Source organism: Tupaia chinensis, unplaced genomic scaffold, assembly GCF_000334495.1.
Source record: "Tupaia chinensis unplaced genomic scaffold, TupChi_1.0 Scaffold000249_1, whole genome shotgun sequence".
Taxonomy (NCBI): domain Eukaryota; kingdom Metazoa; phylum Chordata; class Mammalia; order Scandentia; family Tupaiidae; genus Tupaia; species Tupaia belangeri.
In genome coordinates, this window is record NW_006159728.1 from 1,268,590 (window position 1) to 1,288,915 (window position 20,326).

Genomic DNA, 20,326 nt, shown 5'->3' on the forward strand with positions numbered 1-20,326 from the left:
GGCATCAAGGAATATTCTTTTCCCAAACATTTTTCTGCATCTCTTATGATCTTTTACTTCCTTTACTTTTTTTCTATTATTCTCTTACTTTTTCTATTCTTCCGATACATGGGTTATGGTATGCACACATAAAAGTTTTAGATACATATTGCCAAAATTCTTTCCGTGACAAGGTTTTATTAACTTACGTGACTACAAGCAGCATATGAGAACGCCCCTGCTGACTCAGTCATTTCAAAATGAAAAGGAACCCAAATACTTAAGAGGCAAAAATGATGCTTCCTTATTTTATTTTGACCTTTTTTTATTACAGTAAGAAATAACATGTTATTCATTTCTTGGCCACGTTAGTGTGTGTGTGTGCATGCGTATATGAGAGAGAGAGAGAGAGAGAGAAAGAGACGGGCAGGGAGAGGGATTTCTCACATCTCTGGCACATGTTACTGTTGAGAGGTCCACTGTTTTCTTCTTTTTTTTCTTTTTTATTTTTTTGAGAGATTTTTTTCTATACAAAGCATGTGCCCGCCAGAGAGACAGAGAGACAGAAAGTGAGAAATCATCCCCTGGGGGAATGGCCACGCCGCAATCCCTTCTCCATTCTACTCTCTGAATTTTGAGTGCAGACGCACATGTGCCTGGTGCGAGTTTTAAGCCACTGGGTCCAGGACCTGAACTGCAGTCGGCTACGGGGAGTCCAGTGATGTAACCATTATGCCAATGGTGGCGAGGTCCACCATTTTCTGAGGATCTCATTAGACAGTTAGATTGCAAGGGTACTATAGCCCTCTTTGTGGCAGTCCGATGTTGCACGATATTTTCCTGTGTTTCATTAACATTTTTTTACATGAAAGTTTTCTTTTATAGTGTCTGATTTTGACTTTGCTTCAACCTGATAGTAGAAATATTCATCTTTATGTCTCCTTCTAGCACTTACATATATATTAAGCATTTTATTAAATATTTAAAATTCATATAGATTTATTTGGGATTTATATTGTTGTATGAAGGGGGTGATGGTTTATTTTGATTTCCTGTCAAGTGAACTCACTCATTTTTTTAAACCTTTTTTTTTCAGAATTATTTATTTACTTTTTAAAAATTTACTATAAGGCACATGCACTCACCAGAGAGAGACAGAGAGAAAGGGAGAGAGAAAGTGAGAAAGCAAGTCACCAGGTCTGGGGAGTCCAGCACCTTACTCACCAACATGCCACCTGTTGGCCTGAAGTCACTCATTCTAAACCTCAAATTCCAAACTTTATTAGCAATAATAAAACAAAGCTGGGTCACACTGTGCAACTTCTCTGAATCTTCAATGCCTTGTCCATCACACACTCAAATCATCTCATGATATTTGGGAGTAAAGATGGAACGAGATGAGTTCTTTGAAGGCATGTGGTAAAGCCCAGCTAAGGAAGGAGATTCCTTCTTTCACGGGGAGAGTGGTGGGTTTCTGAACTTGCCACTAATTGGTTAAGAAGCAACGGAAACAAGAATAGGGAAGATAATGATTTTGTACTTTCCCATTACTAACCTAATACCTCTCAAGTGTTTTTCTTTTCTTCTTCTTTTTTAAAACTCTCTAGAGTCAGCAGGTGGCATGGAGACCCCACATGGTTGGCTGCATGGCTGTAGTCCTGGACCCGACGACTTGAAAATCATGCTGGTGTGTGTGTGTGCCTAAAAGCCCAAGAAGAGACCAGAGGGGAAGGGATTGCAGCATGATCATCCCTCCAGGGGATGATTTCTCACATTCCTTCCTTCTCTCTCTCTCTCTCTCTCTCTGGTGAGTGCAAAACTTAAAAAACAAAACAAAACAAAATAAAAACCAATACCACCTTTATAGTTCTGTCACTTTAACATTTCCTCTTCTACAGTTGTCATTCCAGAGCAACTTACTGAATAATAAATTCTTCCCTTACTTGCTTGAAACATCACTTCTTTAAGGACTTTTGATTTACTTACACTTATTCTTGTTATCTTACTCTTACATATTTATGGCTTATTTTTATAGGTCTACTTTTAAAAATAATTATTTATTTAATTTTATTTATAATAGTAATTATTATTATTATTTAATTTGACTAGAGAGAGGAAGAGAGAGAGGGAAAGTGAGAAAGCAAGCAAGCAAGCTGCCAGGTCTGGGAGTTGAATCACAGTGGCCAAGTGGGAGCCTAGCACCTTAACTACCATGTTATCTGCCAGCCCCTATCTATCTGTTCTTTTTCTTTCTTTCTTTTTTTTTTCTGTTATGTACTTTTAAAAATTTAATTTTAATTTCTTTTATATATTCAGTCACAATGCATCACTGAGCTTCTAAAGTGAATTCTTCCAATATGAATACACTTCACACCAGTCCAGCTGAGGATACTATACACATTATCATCAATAGATAATAATCCATTTCTGTGTCCCATAAATGTCTTGCCTCTCTATTTTTCTCCTTAATATCTTTCTGCACACTCTCCTCCTCCTCCCACCCTCTTCTCACACTGTATCCAGTATCCATAACCATTTCCCATGCTTCTATATCCTCTAATCTTTCAGTTTCCACCATAGAGGGTGGACATTCGGTATATATTAAGTGGAGATATACAATATCTCTCTTTCAGAGCCTGGCTTATTTCACTCAGCAGTAAATCTTCCGTATTTATCCACTTTCTATCAAAAGCCAGGGTCTTGCTTTTTTACAGCTGAGTAGTATTCCATAGAGTATATGTGCCACATTTTTTCAATCCATTCATCTCTTTGTGGACATTTGGGTTGATTCCATGTCTTAGCAATTGTGAATAATGTCACAATAAACACAGACATACAATCATTTTTCTGACTGAGTGTTCTTTTTGGGAGATACCCAGGAGTGGAATTGCTGGATCATATGGTAGTTCTATTTGTAGATCTTTGAGGAATCTCCATATTGTTCTCTGCAGTGGCTGGACTAATTTACATTCCCATCAGGAGTGTGAGAGGGTTCTCCTTTCACCATGGTCCTGCCAACACTTACTGTTTTTTGTTTTTATAATTCCATAATTTTATAAACCCATTCTGACTGGGGTTAGGTGGTATCTCATGGTGGTTTTGATCTGCATCTCCCTTATGATAAGGGATGTTGAACATTTTTTCATATGCTTTTTGGCTGTTTGTATGTCTTCCTTAGAGAGTTGTTTGTTCAGCTCATGTTACCATCTTTTAATTGGATTGGTAATTTTTTTTTCAGATAAGCCACTTGAATTTCCTGTGTATTCTGGTTATCAGTCCTTTACCTGAGGCATAGTTTACAAAAATGTTCTTCCATTCTGAGAGTTGTTGATTCACAATAGTTACTGTGTCTTTTGCTGTGCAGAAACTTCTTAACCTCATGTAATCCCACTTGTCTATTTTTGAAATTATTGCCAGTGTTTTGCAGGTGTTATTTAAGAAGTCTTTGCCTATTCCAATGTCTCCCAGAGTTTCCCCAGTGTTTTCAAGTAGTAGTTTTATAGTTTGAGGTCTTAGGTCTAGTGGAAAAAAGAAAGCTTCTTTAGAAAACAGTGCTGGAAAAACTAGGTATCCATCTGCAGAAAGATGAATCTGGACCCCTATCTCTCACCACTGACGAAAATCAACTCAAAATGTCAAAGATCTAAACCTAAGACCTCAAACTAAATGTCTGTTCTTAAACCAATGGTATATTGGTGTATAGTCCAAAGCTTAGCAATATTTGAATCTTTAAATCACACAAACCTGCCCATCATTCTTCTTTTCCAACATTTTCTAGGTGGGTCTTTCCCACAGTTATGGCAGCAGTGCAGGTAGGTACATCATTTTGGAATGCCTGCCTGCTCTGATCCATACAAATGAATATTAGCCCTGTAGCTATTTTATGCCAGATTTTTAAAAAAAATTCAGTATATGTTTATTAGCATTCTCAATTTTGTGTGTGTGTGTGTGTGTGTTTCTTTTTAGATTTTGCATAGGATGCATGTGCTCTTTGGAGAGAACAGAGAGAGACAGAGGAGAGAAAGTAAGAAATCTCCCCAACTCCATTGGGGAGGGCCAAGCCACAATCTCTTCTCCAGTTTCCTCTTGACCTGCACCTATCCAACCCTGAACACCTGGAGTATTTCTAAAGACACTGGGTCTGAGACTCATTGTCAGTTGGCCTGTGCATTTATTTTTTTTAAAAAATGGACCAGTCTGGGGCCAGCAAGTGGCATGGTGGTTAAAGGCACTGGACTCCCACATGGCTGACCATGGTTCAAGTCTCGGACCTGGTGGCTTGCTTTCTCATTTCTTCTCTCTCTGTCTCTCTCTGATCAAACTGAAAAATAATAATGATAATAATAATAAATAAAGTTAAATAAAAATAATTCTTAAAAAAAAATAAAAAATGGACCAGTCCATGATGTGGTGATTAAGGAAGTTGGATCCTACATGGCTGACTGCAATTAGAGTACCGGACCTGGTGGCTTGAGAAGCATGTGTGTGTATGCCCAAAATCTTGAAAGTAGAGATGGAGGAGGAGGAATTATGGTGTGACTATCACTCATGGAGGGGGTACCTTTTCACTTTCTCTTTCTCTCTCTCTTCTGTGTTTCTCTCCTCTGGCAAATACATGAGCCCTGTAACAAATTTCTTTTTGAAAAGTGCATAATTTAATCTCCCCAAAATCCATTAGCTAGCCAAGGAAATGCTAACCTTTGTCTCATGAATAACACAGAATTTTACATTATAAAATAAATCAGTTTCTTGCAAACACAGTGTGACCATAGATATATGGTGGAATAATGTACAAGGGATCTTCAAAAAGTTCACAAAATGGATATTATGAAAAATCTATGCATAGATTTCAAATTATTTTGCACCCAAGTAAACTTGCACTTTAATTTCATTTCCCATTAACTTTTTGAAGTACCCGTACTTATGATGCAAAGAGGCTAATGCTTATATTCACAGCAGCATTACTCCAATAGTCAAAAGGTGGAAGCAACTCAAGCGTCCATCACTGGATGAATGGCTAAACCAAATGTGGTATTAAACATAATGATGAAATATTATTCAGCTATAAGAAGGAAGGAAATTCCACAACATCAGTGAACACATGCCACAAAATTAATGAATCTTGAAGACATTACACTGACTGAAATAAGTCAGTCATGAATACTGTGATTCCACCCATAGGAGGTCCCTAGAGTAGTCAATTCATAAAGACAGAAGCTAGAGTAGTGGTTGCTGGGGGCTTGGGAGGGAGAGGGAGATTTGAGAGTCATTGCTATATGAGTACAGAGTTTCCGTTTTGCAAGATGGAATGAGTTCTTTGTACGAATGGTGATGACAGTTGTACAACTACGTGGATGCATGGTGTTATTGAATTGTACCCTTAAAAACAGTTGAGAGGAAAATTTTCTTTCTTTTTTTTTTAGAGGATTTTGCAATAGGGCACATGTCGCCAGAAAGACAGAGATAGAAAGCAAGAAACCACTCCCCAGGGGGATGGCCACGCAGCAATCCCTTCTCCTCCATTCTCCTCTCGGGATTTTGGGCATGCATGCACACGTGCCTGGTGTGAGTTTAAGCCACTGGGTCCAGGACTCGAACCATGTTTGACTACATGGGAGTCCAGTGACATAGCTATTCCTTCAACTGCTCATCCAGAGAAGGCAAATTTTCTGTTATGGATATTTCACCATGACAAATACATAAAGAAAGAAAGAAAACAGAACTAATAATCAGAAAACTTAAAGGGCTCTAGACGATGATTTGAAGGTATGTTTAGGCTCATTTTTTCTGAAACTAAAATTAAATATGCATCTATGTCACAGTTGCAGGGAGGTGGAGAAGCAGGAAAAGTGTCTGGTTTTTGAAGGTTTAAAAGCCGAGAGCCACCAGGCATGGGTGCAAGCCCGGAGACCCTCTAAGTGTAAGCATGTGTCATTGGAGTTTCCCACACAGCCCCAGGAAGTGGCACTGTCTGACCTTCTGCCTGGTCCCCTGCCACGCCCTCCCTCATAGGCTGCCTGACTGATGAGTGGGCAGGGACTAGATCACACACACTCAGGGAAATATGGACACCCCCCACTATGGGCTGAGCCCAGCTTTGCCCACACCCACCTGCCTCACTGCTCCCAGATAGAGAGCCTCAGCAGCAGGTCAGATGCACACAAAGGTTTGGCCAATCTTTACAGGGCAGGAAGGGAGAGCACCCACTGCTGGGATTGATCTGCCACCCTCCTCACAGCCACATGAGGATTTACCTGCCCTGGGAGGGGGGCTACCTATCCTGCTGGCAAGAAAGCTACCTCCGACCATGAAAAACAGACTTTCCCCTCTGTCTTCAACAAATGCTCCTGACATGGGCACAGAAGTCTTTACCACTTAGTTTTGTTTCGGATCAATGTAGCAATGTCCTGCGTGCCTTCTTTCCACAGCCCACGCTGAACAGCTCTCCCCACCATGGGAGCCGGAGGCAGAAAGCACACCATGCAACACTCACAACTGCTTGAATGGCTCCGGAAGTCCAGTGACATATTGCTCAGGAAGTTGACGTTGACGATGTCCCGCCACTGGATGGACTCCACGTTGCAGAGGAAGGGGTTGTTGCTGAATCGCACAGCACCATGCAGGATTTCTGTGTTAGAAAGGAACTGTAGTAAGCAGATGTCCATCCCTTCAAATTCTTACCACTAATTGGGCCAGACGGTGGTGTGGTGGTTAAGGTGGCTAGATCCCACATGGGATTGAGTTCTGAACCCAGTGGCTTGAAAATCATACCAGGTGCGAGTGCATGTGTGTCCAAAATTGCAAGAGATGAAGAAGAGAAGGGATTGTACCTTAGAGGAGTGATTTCTCACTTTCTGTCACTGACTCTCTCTGACAAGTGAATGAGCCCTATAGCAAAAACATTTTATACACACACACACACACACACACACATATATATATCCCTACTAATTATGTGTGCATTTCTTTACATTTTAAGTTCTGGTAAAATGAAGCCAGTGTGCAAATTAGAGTCTCTGTATTTAGGCCTGTGAAAGCCTTGTTGTGTGACTATCAAATGAAGTGATGACAGTACCACAAAGAAGTTAGGATTTCACCTAGATAGGGCCTTGAACGATGAACAGAAATTTGGAATATGGGGAAGAAGGAAAGAATGATTTAGTCAGGGGGTACAGTATAAATGATGATCCACCTATGTTGGTGGCTCCCAGTGGCTGGTTGGGTTGAACTGGAATGACTGTATGATTTTAAGGAGGAGATGGAGGAGAAAGGGCCAGGGCAATCACGAGATAGAGCAAGAAGAATCTGAATGTAGGGAACCAGCAGTTAGCGTAATGGCTATGTCACTGGACTTCCAAGTAGTCGACCGCGGTTTGTGTCCCAGACCCGGTGGCTTAAAACTCACGCCGGGCACGTGTGCGTGCGTGCCCAAGATCCCAAGAGGAGCAGGGGTTGAGGCATGACCATCTCCCCTGGGGGGTGATTTCTTGCTTTCTGTCTCCATGTCTCTCTCTGTCTGTCTGGTGAGCACATGTGCCCTATAGTGAAAATCTCTCAAAAAAAAAAATAAATAAAAATAATCTGAATGTACAACAAAGAGGTGACACCAGTGACACAAAGGACATACAGACTATACCATTACTCTAAAGGAAGAACTGAGACAACAGGAAAAAGTCAGAGATGGGAAAAAATAATTCAAGTCTGTACAAAGGAAGAGTGTTGCATGATGGAATTCAACACGCACGTTTCTGTAATAAGCTACGCGGACAAAACACTGGGCAAGTGCTGCAGGGTCTGCAAAGATGAATTAGATGTGCCAGCTTTAATTAAGAGAAGCGACTGTCCACTGGTGCCATCAGAACCCCTGTCAACGTTTACACCCTCCATGACCTTCCCAAGACTCTCACCCTGTAAGTTCCTCATGGGCAGCTCCCTTAGTCCAGTTTTATTTGCACCATAGTTGGACAAGACTGCCAGGGCATAGGAGTTTTCATAGAGCACATTTCCTCTGATGATCTGCAAGTTTTCCAAGGGGATCCTCTCCACTGTGTTCAGGGCAATGAGGACATAACCAGCAACCTCCTGAATGGTCTGAGGAGACAGAAGATGAATATGTTATTTCTCATTTGAGGAACTCAAGAACCCAAGGTCTAAAATGGGTCCAGAGAGCTCCAGGACACCTAACTAAACCATGATAAATGTGAGTGGTTGACAAATGTAGGGCATGCAGGTGACTGCAAGTGGGGAAATGGGAGGTGGCAGGGTTTGCAGTGATTCCTCCACTTTTGCCTTTGAAGGTTGTGAAAAAGAGCAACGTGCATTATTTAGGAGTGTTGTGGCTCCTGTCCTACCAGGTATTCAACACACTCCAGTGAAATCGTTAAAATTATTTTGTCTCTCTGTCACTTGATTTTATTAAAAAAAATAGTAATAAACACAGAGAAAGCCAAGCCAATTCAATCATAGTTCAACTACCACTGAACTCTGAATCTTCTAGAGCTGGCTCCTATTGGCTCCCTAGATTCTACTGTTGAATATTCAGGAATTTTACAAACTGATTATAAAACTCTTGGTAGACTAAAATCAGCTACGATGGGAGTATTTACACCAAAGAAATAGGCCAATGCTACAAAGAAGAGCTTTTTCCTTTTCCTTTTCCTTTTCCTTTTCCTTTCTCTTTCCTCAAGAGCTATTGTATCAGCACACCATGGTTGAAGCAAGGGTCAGGGTTAATATTAGTGCCCATGATGGTAGGGAGTACCTGAGGAGCCCGATTCTCTTGGATATGCTTTTCTAGCTATAACTTGACACTAGTTGGTATAGTGGTCCTCCCCTAAACTCTCAGCTGTAGTTCCCTTGGATGTGGAATGCCATAGCAGAAGTACACTCATACTGAATTAAACGCTGCAAAGCCTTTAACCACGTATAGTTACTTCTATTATATTTGGCTAGGACAATCAAATGCATTGAACTAACCTTTAAGAAGGAAAGGTCGTAATTCCTTTGCACGTAGGTGATTTCCAAATTTCCAAGGACCACTTCACAGTTATTCAGTATCCTCTGGAGGCTCAGGAAGTGATCTTCAAAGGTGCCCAACTGTGTGAGCCTGTTACTGGTGCCCTGGCAAACTGGAGCAAAGGGAAAAAAATATCATGTGAAATGCTGAATAGTAGAATGGCAAATCTAAAATAAAACAATATTCACCAACTCTGAGAGCCTTAGTGACCTGTAACATAAATTCCAATCAAAGGACCCTTGGAGGCAAATGTAAAATAAAAGATGTTTATTTAAGATGTAATTCATAATAATATAGCTTGTCCCTATGATATATGAAATTGAATTGTATTAAAGCACATAGAAAAAATGTTTATAATTTAAAGAGAAATAGAAGAATATTTTATGAATGTCTTTAAGGCAGAATGAATCTATACAAGCTCCAGTAGACAATAAAATCAAGTACCATAAGACTTACAAGGTTGAGTAATAACTACAATAATCTTTTTACTTTGTAAAAAATAGCAGATCACACTGTGTGTGCAAAAAACGTATACAAATATAACATACACCAGGTAGTATTTTCTGACCACTACACTGTACACCTAAAATCAATGACAAGAGTGTAAATTAAAAAACAAACTGGCTAGAGATGAAAAATAGTCTGTGTGTTCTCTCGGGTGGCATACTCGCACTGACAATTTAAAATAAATTATATAAACGAATCCATCAAAGAACAAATTGAAGGTCTAATTATAGGATATTTAGGAAATACAAAATAAAAGCATAACATTTGAAAACACACTCAGCTAGTGAGAAACCAACAGATCCCTCTGTTTGTCCACACTCGGTGTTAATCCACCCAATAAAATTGTAGGAATGGGTGCTTTCTATCACCTGCTAGGACGTAGCCGTGGCATGACCAACTCCTTAATGTTTTAAATAATCAAACTCAATCCAAGAAAACATTTTAAATTAGGAGACAAAGACGGTAGAAATGCATTGAATAGTCTATACTTAAAAGCAAAGAGGAGGATTATAATAAAGTCATATTTACAAATCTAGCTCTTTGAAAGGCATGTTTAGGCAAGCATAACAAAACAAAGAGGCTTGGAGCTTTTGAAGCAGGCTTGTTAAGGGACTACTTTGAACCAAAATTATCCTGTGACTGAAGAAATAAGGTTTCTGGCTCTGGACGTTGGATTCAGACCTGGCCAGGCTCTTCCATGTGTGCAAAGGCGCTCCCGCCATCTTAGTAACCAGCTAGTAGACACAAAACAAGGCCAACGTCAACACTGTGGTACTTTCTTCAGGACCCCTTTTTACATGGGCATTTATTTTTTATGAGCTTCTTTGTTCCCTGCCATGGGAATTATTCTAAAGACATCATCTGGCTGTCTGCTCTTACACAGCGGAGCTGGCAGTGGGCACAAGTTCAGATGCCACACAATCAACCTAGAGCCTTTACACAAGCCTTACATAGGGAGTACTCTTCACATTGTCTTTAACTCCGGGGATTTCCCTGCTTGTCTTCCCTGTGTTCATTCAAATTCTGTGGTAGCAAGAACTCTCACATGGAAACTAGCAAAGCAGACAAAAGAGTTCCTACCTCTTATTTAGGGAGAATGATTGCATAATTCTTCCAGCCTTAACTTTGGGTTGGTGCAATGTCTCTGGTTTGCTTTTGCCCAGGAGTAAGGGCTGCTTTGATTTGCACCTTCAAATAGAAATAGTTGTATAACTGCCCTATGCATATGGATGGGGCTGGACTGGCTTTCTGGTTTTAAGGCCCCTAAAGATGTAGGTATAGGGTTTTGAAAATAACACATGACCTTCCAGTTGGCACCCTGTGCAACACTAAAAGCTGCTGTGTGGGGGCTGAATGGTAATGCAGTGGTAAAAGACCACACTGCAAGGCTTGGAAAAACTAGTGGTTTGTATCCGGATACCTCCCCGAGTGCCCTGAGAATAGACGTGCCCATGATCCAGGCTAGCCGAAGGCAGGGTGAATCACGGTGTGTGTTGGGGGGGGTCTGCCTACAGTGGTGTAGGGGTTCTCTCTCTCTATCTCTCTCCTCTCTCTCTTTCATAGAATAAATAAGTGGATTCTCAAAAAAAGCTGCTTTGCTAGCTACAGACTGTGGCCCCAACTTTGATTTTATTTATTTATTTTTTTTTGAGAGGTTTTTGCTATAGGGCGCGTGCGCTCGCCAGACAGACAGAGAGAGACAGAAAGACAGAAAGCGAGAAATCACCCCCCAGGGGGGATGGCCATGCCGCAATCCCTTCTCCTCCATTCTCCTCTCGGGATCTTGGGCACACACGCACACGCGCCCGGCGTGAGTTTCAGCCACCAGGTCCAGGACTTGAACCGTGGTCGACTATGAGGGAGTCCAGCAACATAGCCATTACACTAACTGCTGGTCCCTCCAACTTTGATTTTAACTGGGTCACTATGGCCCAAGCAGGGCAGTGCTGGTTGTGACCTCTGTGCCAGTCTGCTGAAAGTGTCTGCTACAAATGAACAGCCAGAGCTGGTTTTGCAAGACTTTCTTCAGTATGCAGATGGTTTCGTGAAAACAAAGATGCTGCTTCACTTTAAACAATCAAGGATATCAGTTTGTAGTTTTCAGCTGAACCAAAACATTTTTATCATTATTATTTTAAAAGAATTATTCTATTTAATTTAATTATTTTTTTCAATTTGGCCGGGGGGGGGAACGGGGGAGGGGAGAGAGAGACAGAGAGAGAGAGAGAGAAAGTGAGAAAGCAAGCTACTAGGTCATTAGGTCTGGCACTTGAATTGCCGTCAGCCATGTGGGAGTCCAGCATCTTAACCACCATGCCATTTGCCAGCTCCAAACATTTTTACTATTAAACCAAGGAATAAGAAACTTTTGTCAGTAAAATAAAGGGGAATGTGTCATTTAAGCTTATTCTGTTGCAGAAAAACATACATTTTAAAAGACTACTCTTTCGGCAACTGAGTCCTGGACGAGCCTGAACTGTCTGAAGAACGGATACCACGGCCTTCATTCTCTACACTCAGCATGAATTACTTTCATCTTCAGAAAAAAGCCCCTTCATCTGAAAGATGATAGCAACACTATATGTCGCTGAAGTGCATGTTAATTCACAAGACATTTTGGGCAGCAACCAAAGACATTTATAAATAAGTAAATACACTTAAATCCTATATTGTGATGATTCTCCATTGGAAAAACAATTCTAAGGGATAGCCCTAAATATTGGAAAAAGTTTCAAGAGGAACGTTGTTCATTATTTCTTTTCTTTTAAAAGACTTTTGCCATAGGGCAAGGACACTCATTGGAGAGAGACAGAGAGAAGGAAAATAAGAAGTCGCCCCCCCCCCACACACACACAGGGGGATGGCCATGCCTCAATCCCTTCTCCTCCATCTCCTCCTGGGATTTCGGACATGCACATACCTGTGCCCAGTGTGTTTTTCAAGCCACCAGGCCTGGGACTCAAATTGCAAAGTTGGCCATGTGGAATCCAGCCTCCCTAAGCTCTGTGCCACCTGCTGACCCCACTATTATTTTTTTCAGTAATGGCACCAATTACAAAGAAACTTAAATTCTGAACTGCCTGACATTTCTATTTTTAAAAAGAAGAAAGCAGTTGACACCTATTTGGTTCGGTACCAGGCAAGCCTATCTTGAATACTATCCCAGGGTTAGTTAGTAAAGTTTCAAAAGAAATCACAAAAGTCTGTTTCTTCTGAGGCTTTTTCTGCCAGATATTCCAAAAGAAATGACAGCAAGGAAGTGAAATTAGGTCAGAATCAGCATGACTTGGTTTAAATCTGGTTAAAACAAAATTTAGTCTTGGTGGCGCCTTTTTTATTTTTACCAAGTATCTCATGTTATAAATATAAGGAGATGAGGACATTTAAATGCGCTACAAATAAGATTATTAAGAAGCTAATTAGACAGATTTAATACAAAACTGCAAAGAGCAAGAGCTTTGTGATTAACCCGGGAGAGTTTTTATTTAGCCAATTCCTTGCTGTGCGAGTCGGAGCCTCTTCCCTAAGATCTCTGTACCACGCTTTCCTTAAATGTGCAGGTGGTGAAAATAATATCAACCTCCCGGGCTGGCCCCTTTGCCTACTAGTTAAAGGAGCTGGGTCCCCCATGGCCAGCCATGGCTCAAATCACAGCCTCAGAGGCTTGAAAAACACACTGGGTGCATGTGTGTGTGCGCCCCAGATCCCAAAAGGATGGAGAAATGGAGAAGGGATTGCAGCGTGACCACACCACATTGGGGAGTGCTTCTCCTCCTCTGTCTTGTCTCTCAGGCAAGCATACATGCTTTGGGAAATTATAAATAATACGAATAGTAGTGGCTTCCCAAAATTGTTCTGAAGAGTGAACAAATATATGAGAGGTCTTCAAAATGTTTATGAAAAATGTATATTATGAAAAAAGCTATGCATGGATTTCAACTTTTTTTTGCACCAAAATAAATTTGTATGCTGTTTCCATTTTTTTCCATAAAATTTCTGAAATCCCCTCATATAAGCTTTGGATTTTCTCTTATTAGAGTACTACTGAGAATGCGACAGTCATATAACATGCATCTGGACAGACGTTAGGGGACCTCACTCAATACACAGTTACCCTAAGTGACTTTCGAAGCTGGAAACGTGTAGATCTGCACATAGACTTACTCAAATGTTAGACATTAAATGCAATTACTTTGTAGAATATTTACCAAATCAGAAACTAATGAAAGAAAAGGATTTAGTATTAAGAATGTAGGCAAATTTTTCAGAGAGCAATTTCATTTTGCTTTAGGTCTATACATCTGGTAACAAGACTATTAAAAGGATGTCAAGCCTCATCACAAAATGCTAACGGTTTGCCCTACCTCTTGCAAATCCAAATTCTGCTGAGTCATTAGTAGTAGCAGGCCCTGTGACTCAAGTCTTCAGAGCACTTGGCTTTTTGTTCTCAAAAAAAAATTTTTTTTTTAATTTCTTTCCCTTTATTCATGATAGAGTGTATGTGTGTGCCCATGAGAGTGAGAGAGAGAGAGGAGGGCACCCTCCACAGGGTCTGGTCATGCGGAGATCCCCCTCTGCAGTCCTCTAGTCCGCTGGATCTCGGGCACTTGTGCATGCGCCCGGCATGTTTCAGGCCAAGAGGACTGGGACTCTGAACCACCAAGTGGGATCCAGCTTGACTGTAATGCATCACTGTTACACCATGGGGCCGGCCTCATCCTTAAATTTTCTTCTCTTTCTTTCTTTCTCTTTCTTTTTCTTCCTTACTTCCTTCCTCCCTTCCTTCTTTCCTCCCTTCCTTCTTTCCTCCCTTCCTTCTTTCCTTCCTTCTCTCTCTCTCTCTTTCTTTCTCTCTCTCACTTTCTTTCTTTCTCTCTCTCTCTCACTTTCTTTCTTTCTTCCTTTTTCCTTCCTTCTTCCCTACCTTCTTTCTTTTCTTTCTTTTTAATGTTTTTGTCATAGGGAATATGTGCTCACCAGAGAGAGACAGAGATAGTAAGAGGTAAAGTGAGAAATCACCCCCTCTGGGGAGATGGATGCCCACAATCTCTTCCCCTCCATTGTCCTCCTGGGATTTTTGGCACGCATACACATGTTCCTGGTGTGATTTTCATGCCATCGGGTCTGGGACTTGAACTACAGTCACCCATGTGGGAGTCTAACACCTTAACCATTATGCCACCTGCTGACCCATCCATCCTCCAATTTTATTATGAAGAATTGTAAATGCATTGAAAAGCTTAACGTCTTGTGCAGTGACCATCCATACATTACTGTTTTCTCTGTATCATGTACTGGTCCTCACAGCCGTCTGACTTTTTTCTTTTGTCAGACAGGACATGAGCTCACCTGAGAGGGACAGAGACAGAGGGAGGGAGAATGCATCCCCCAGTGGAGCAAGGTCATACTGCAATCTCTTCTCCATTTCTCCATCTTGTCAGGATTTTAAGCATGAATAAAGTGTGTTTTTCAAGCTTCCAGGGTCAGGATTTGAACCACAATTGGTTATGTGGATCTCACTCCCTTAACCACCATGCAACTGGGCCAGCTCTTCCATCTGACTGTTTGATTGCATTTTAAAATAAGGTATAGACACCAGCACTTTGGCACGTCACTGGTTAGAGTTCATTATTGGTGTAAAGTTGCCTTCTTTAAGGTGACATTCACAGTCTGTGAGATTAATCTTACGTGTAGACTGTGATTAGTGTCTTTTTTCCTTTGAAGAGGTTTTTGCTACAGGACACATGCACTTGCCAGAAAGACAGAGAGAGACAGAGAGACAAAAAGCGAGAAATCACCCCCCAGGGGGGATGGCCACGCCGCAATCCCGTCTCTTCCATTCTCCTCTCGGGATCTTGGGCAGGCACACACACGTGCCTGGTGTGAGTTTAAGCCACTGGGTCTGGGACTTGAACCACTATCAACTACATGGGAGTCCAGCGACGTAGCCATTATGCTAACTGCTGGTCCTGAGTTTCAACAAAGTCTTAAGGCATCATGATATGGAACATCACCTTCTTCCCAGCTGACCCCTGCATCCACATTCAGAGGCAATCGTATTTTGACTCGTTTTCTTTATCGAATAGTTTTGCCTTCTTCGGAACTTCATATAAGTGAAATCACACAGCACTGCAAATGTGAGGCCTACTTCACAGCACAGTATTTTTGAGATTCCTGTCCAATATTGTGTCCCTTTGAGCTTTCTGTGACACACTCAGGCAGGGCTGTTATCTGCATGTTATCTCTGGACATCTGGGGCTCACCTACAGTCTGGCTATTCTTTATCTTTCGAAAACCTCACTTTATCTTAACCGAAAATAAACACAACCTGCCTCCTTTAAGTCTTTAAATACTTCTGGTTTTACAGGGTAGGCCCTATGGGCCTCTGATGGCATTCGGGGTGTACACCTCCCTTTGCCCACAAGCCTGGGCAAAATTGTATTGCCGATTAAGGCATGACATTAAAACGAGTTTCTCCAGATTTGGCCAAATCCACTTAGACACTTTTGCAACTGGCTAAGTAAATTTATAATTGTTTTAATTTGGTGTTTTCTAAACTCCACATTAATGGCTGCCAACGTACTTGGGCTCTTGCAAATTTCTCCCCTTGACCACTTAAACCATCTCTGCCTCTATCACCTGTTCCTTCCACAGAGCATGTCCACTTTAAAGCAGAAATCGCATCACTAATCCTTGGTTTGAACCACCCGAAAGCTTCCCAGTATAATTAGAATGCAGTACAAGCGCTCTCCCTTCGTCCCTTCCTTCCTATTTTGTATTACTTCCTTTTCTTTTCCTTTTCTTTTTTTCTTTTCTTTTCCTCTTCTTTCTCTCTCTCTCTTCCTTCCTTCCCTCCTTCTTTCCTTCCTTCCCTCCTTCCTTCCTTTCTTTCTTTCTTCCTTTCTTTCTTTCTTTCTTTCTTTCTTTCTTTCTTTCTTTCTTTCTTTCTTTCTTTCTTTCTTTCTTCTTGTTTTTCTTTCATGAATGAGAAAAAGAGTGTGCAAAGGAGGAGAGAGGGAGAGAGAAAACAAGCTATTTTTTATGGGGTCTCACTATCGTGATGTCTAGCTAGCCCGAGCTCCCCATGTGGCCCAGCCTTGACCAATTGCACCCTGCCTCTAATGCCACCACAGCTGGGTCCAGTACAAGCTTCTTTCTGTCCCCAAGGCCTTGCCAGTTCCTTATTTTGTCAGCCTCATTCCTTCTGGCTCACTTCCTGGGCTATCCTCCTCGATTTTTCTCAAACTGGCCAGCACTTGGCCACCTCAGGGCTGTTCCATGTGTCCATCATGCTCTTCCACCCCTCCCCAGCTCTTTGCTTTTTTGTGTATCATTGAGGTTCCAGCTAGACAGTCATCCCTTCAGAAAAGCCTACTGTGGGGCCACATGAGCTTGAGTACCCGTCACTCCATTATCCATTATCTGGTCTTCCCAGAATTGATCACTACTTACTCTTAAGTAATAATAACTTAACAATTAAAAACGAAATCATTTGCTTATGCATTTACTATCTGTATCTCCCCACTGTATGTAAGTCCACTGCCAGCAGCGTGGTGTACTTTCATCGGTACGTGAGTGGCGTGTAATGCATGGTTGGACTGACTGCTATCACGTGCACTCGTACATCACCACGTTTACATTTTGTTGTAAAAGCAATTGGAACTCTGGGACGCAAGATTTCTTTGCATTTCCTGTTTCTATGTGTCTGATGGAGGGGGCAGAGGAGACAGGAGTTACTGTGGTAGTGACAGTCCTCACAACTTTCTGGTTGGTCACTATAAAATCTTTCTAGCCTAGGTGACATATTTAATTAAGCTTTAAAATCAGAGGAGGGTTTTTTCTTTTCTCCCACTTTTATGCTAAAAGGTTTAAAGAAGTCTCAGATGAGAAGAAAGTTACATAATGGGTTTTTAAAAATATAAGGAAAAGATAATCAGAGAGTTTGCCAGAGATTTCATGATGCCAGGATTTACATTATTTTGCTTTTCTAAAATTGTAAAATGTACACGTATATACATCTCAGCTATGCTAATATGTACAGAAATATGACAGGAAGAAAATATAGCATGTGGTTAGCATTGGCCTTTTGGAATAGTGAATTTCTATATTGTTTTCTTTATAACTTTTGCATTTTTTATAGTTATTATGTATTATTTTAGAATAAGAAATTACCAAGGAGGGGACCAGCAGTTGGCATAATGGCTATGTCACTGGATTCTCATGTGAGTAGACTGTTGTTCAAGTCCCAGACCCAGTGGCTTAACCTCACACTGGGCGCGTGTGTGTGCATGCCCAAGATCCCGAGAGGAGACTGGAGGAGAAGGGACTGTGGCATGGCTATCCCCCCGGGGGGGTGGTTTCTCGCTTTTCTCTCTCTGTCTTTCTCTCTCTGTCTTTCTGGTAAGTGCACATGCCCTATAGCAAAAACCTCTTCAAACAAACAAACAAACAAAATATTGCCAAAGAGGACATTTACAAAAAGCTATGTTGAACAAGGCCAAGGGAGGCTATCTTAATTTTATATATATATGAATATAAAAGGAGCAATGTCCACATACAGCTATTGAGACCATCCAAGTTTTGCATTATATATATTAATTGGCTTTGTGAAAGTGATTTTGAAAAGTAGAAGTAGGAGCCAGCAGATGGCATGGTAGTTAAGATGCCGGATTCCCACACGGCAAACCATAGCTCCAGTATGAGACCCAGCAGCTTGAAAATTACCTGGTGCCATAATCCCAAGAGGAGAGAATAGAGGAGTAGGGATTGCTGTGTGGCCACTCCCCATCCCCCCAGGTGGTAATTTCTCACTTTCCCTCTCTGTCTCAGCTGGTACGTGCTTCCTACGGCAAAAACAAACAAAAAAAAAAAAAAGAAAGAAACAAGCAGAAGTAATGGTACTATACACAGAAAGGTAGTTCATTACCTCATTATTGTTCGTAATAGCTGCTCCTGACAACCACTGGGAAATACCATTCTCTATATGGAGAAAGTGTTCTTCCAATGGTTATGGAGTTGAAGAGAGCTCACATTGTACTTTTTTCTCTGATCTATAAACACATGTATTTATAGATCAGAGAAAAAATTGATCATTTATCCCACAGACACTGTTGCAAACTGTGATGACATTGCACCCCACACATATGTACAATTATTTTGTCTATAAAAAATGTTACCACAGCATCCAACCACCTAGGAAAGTTATTTTACCCATATAATAGTTTGCAGTAATAGGAAAGTAGAAAATCTATGGTGGTCAGTCATGATGAAATAACCAGGAACACAAAAGCAAATACAAAGTAGTATTTACATTTTCATTACAGGTTTAATCAAAGACTTTGTGGAATGGGAAGAGTCTCATTATAACCATGAAGATTTTACTTTCTAAAACTTGATGTTTGTCAAAATGGCTTCTTGGTTTACTGTCTTTCTTCCTTTTTTTTTTAAAAAAATTTTAATCTCATAATGAATAAGTAGCTCTCAGGTATTAAACACCTGCCAAACGAATTTGAACCTATGTTGCAACTTGGAAAGGCACATGCAATACTCAAAAAGTCCTCTTATTTTTGGTAATTTGCAGTGTGCGTTATAATATGCCTACTGGACTAACAGGCTAAGTTTTGGCATGCCTGACACAGCTGCAAACCAACGTTAACTGTAATGGCACTAACAAGCAGAAGCCTTTAAAATACCATCTCTTCTAGTTTGCAGTGGGGAACAGAACACAACCAGTTGACTTTCATCCCCATCATTCCCTTCCCAGCCACTAAACTAATCCCAAGCCAAGTTTATGATGCTGAAAAGATATACCACGTAGAGTTAGACACCTTTGACTATCATGGGTCATTCCCTTGGGGGTTAGTACTGTTTCTGAATTTCATAGAGGTCAGTTCTCTGGGGAAAGGTGGAATGTGTTTTTAGTTGCATCATCAAACATCTCTCCAGTGGAGTGGAGACTGACAGGATCATCACAGGACGATCTCCAATCAGTTATCTGAGCTTTCTGGGGCTCAGTGTACTGACAGGTGACCACAAGAGCAGTGCACATTTCACAGGGTAGTCGCAAGCAGTAACGAGAGGGTGAACATGGAAGGGCTTCACAAATCACAGATCTCACTACACAGAACTTTCATAGGAGACCAAAGTTTTACCAATAACCATCGCAATTCATTTCTGCCTACATGTGTTCAGTAAAGCCAGCAACAATCCCTACTCCCACTAGCTGGGGATTATTGCTTGGTCACATCTCTGTCTACACACAGGCAAACCTGGGCAATGAATAACACTACTTCCCTTCCTATAGTCTGCTGGCCGAGCCACCACTCACACCCTTTGCCTCAACTGCGCTTCAGTGAGCCTGTCCTAATGTGCCAGCGCTTTGCTGTTCGGTCCTTCAGACCTACCGGTGAGCGGCAGATAGAGTGAAGAGCAGCAGCAGCGTCTGACATGTCTGACATGTGCACAGTAACTCAGCTTTCAAAGCTCTTCCTTGGGTTCAGGCAAGGAAACTGCCTTGAGAAGGCCGCGGCTGACACCTGCCTGTTTCCTGGCACGACAGGGCGACTGGAGAGCTAGTTGTGCTCTCACCACTGAAGGACCCCCTTTGGCAGCGTGGGTTTGCCTGTTGTTCTAGTTGGCTGGCATCAGAAAGCTAGGAGACGTGACAGAATGGGACAGGATGGGAGGGCAGGGGGAAACCGGCACGAATGATCATCTCAGGGGGTAAGCCAAGAGAAGGGCTGATGGAGGGAAGTGGGAAATCTAAAATTTGGAAGTGGGCTTGTTGTCAAAGACTGATGCTTGAGAGTCCGCTTCAAGGGTTCA

At 41.5% G+C, this 20,326-nt stretch overlaps 1 protein-coding gene across 1 annotated transcript in view; it reads right to left on the minus strand.

Moving 5' to 3' along the window:
• EGFR (epidermal growth factor receptor) overlaps positions 1-20,326 on the minus strand; it is a 145,176-nt gene that overhangs the window by 62,693 nt on the left and 62,157 nt on the right. The window contains exons 3-5 of the mRNA XM_006148918.2: positions 8,956-9,107; positions 7,887-8,070; positions 6,473-6,607 (exon numbers count right to left, since the gene is read on the minus strand). Coding sequence (XP_006148980.1) covers positions 6,473-6,607; positions 7,887-8,070; positions 8,956-9,107 — 471 coding nt within the window. The remainder of the gene's footprint in view (positions 1-6,472; positions 6,608-7,886; positions 8,071-8,955; positions 9,108-20,326) is intronic.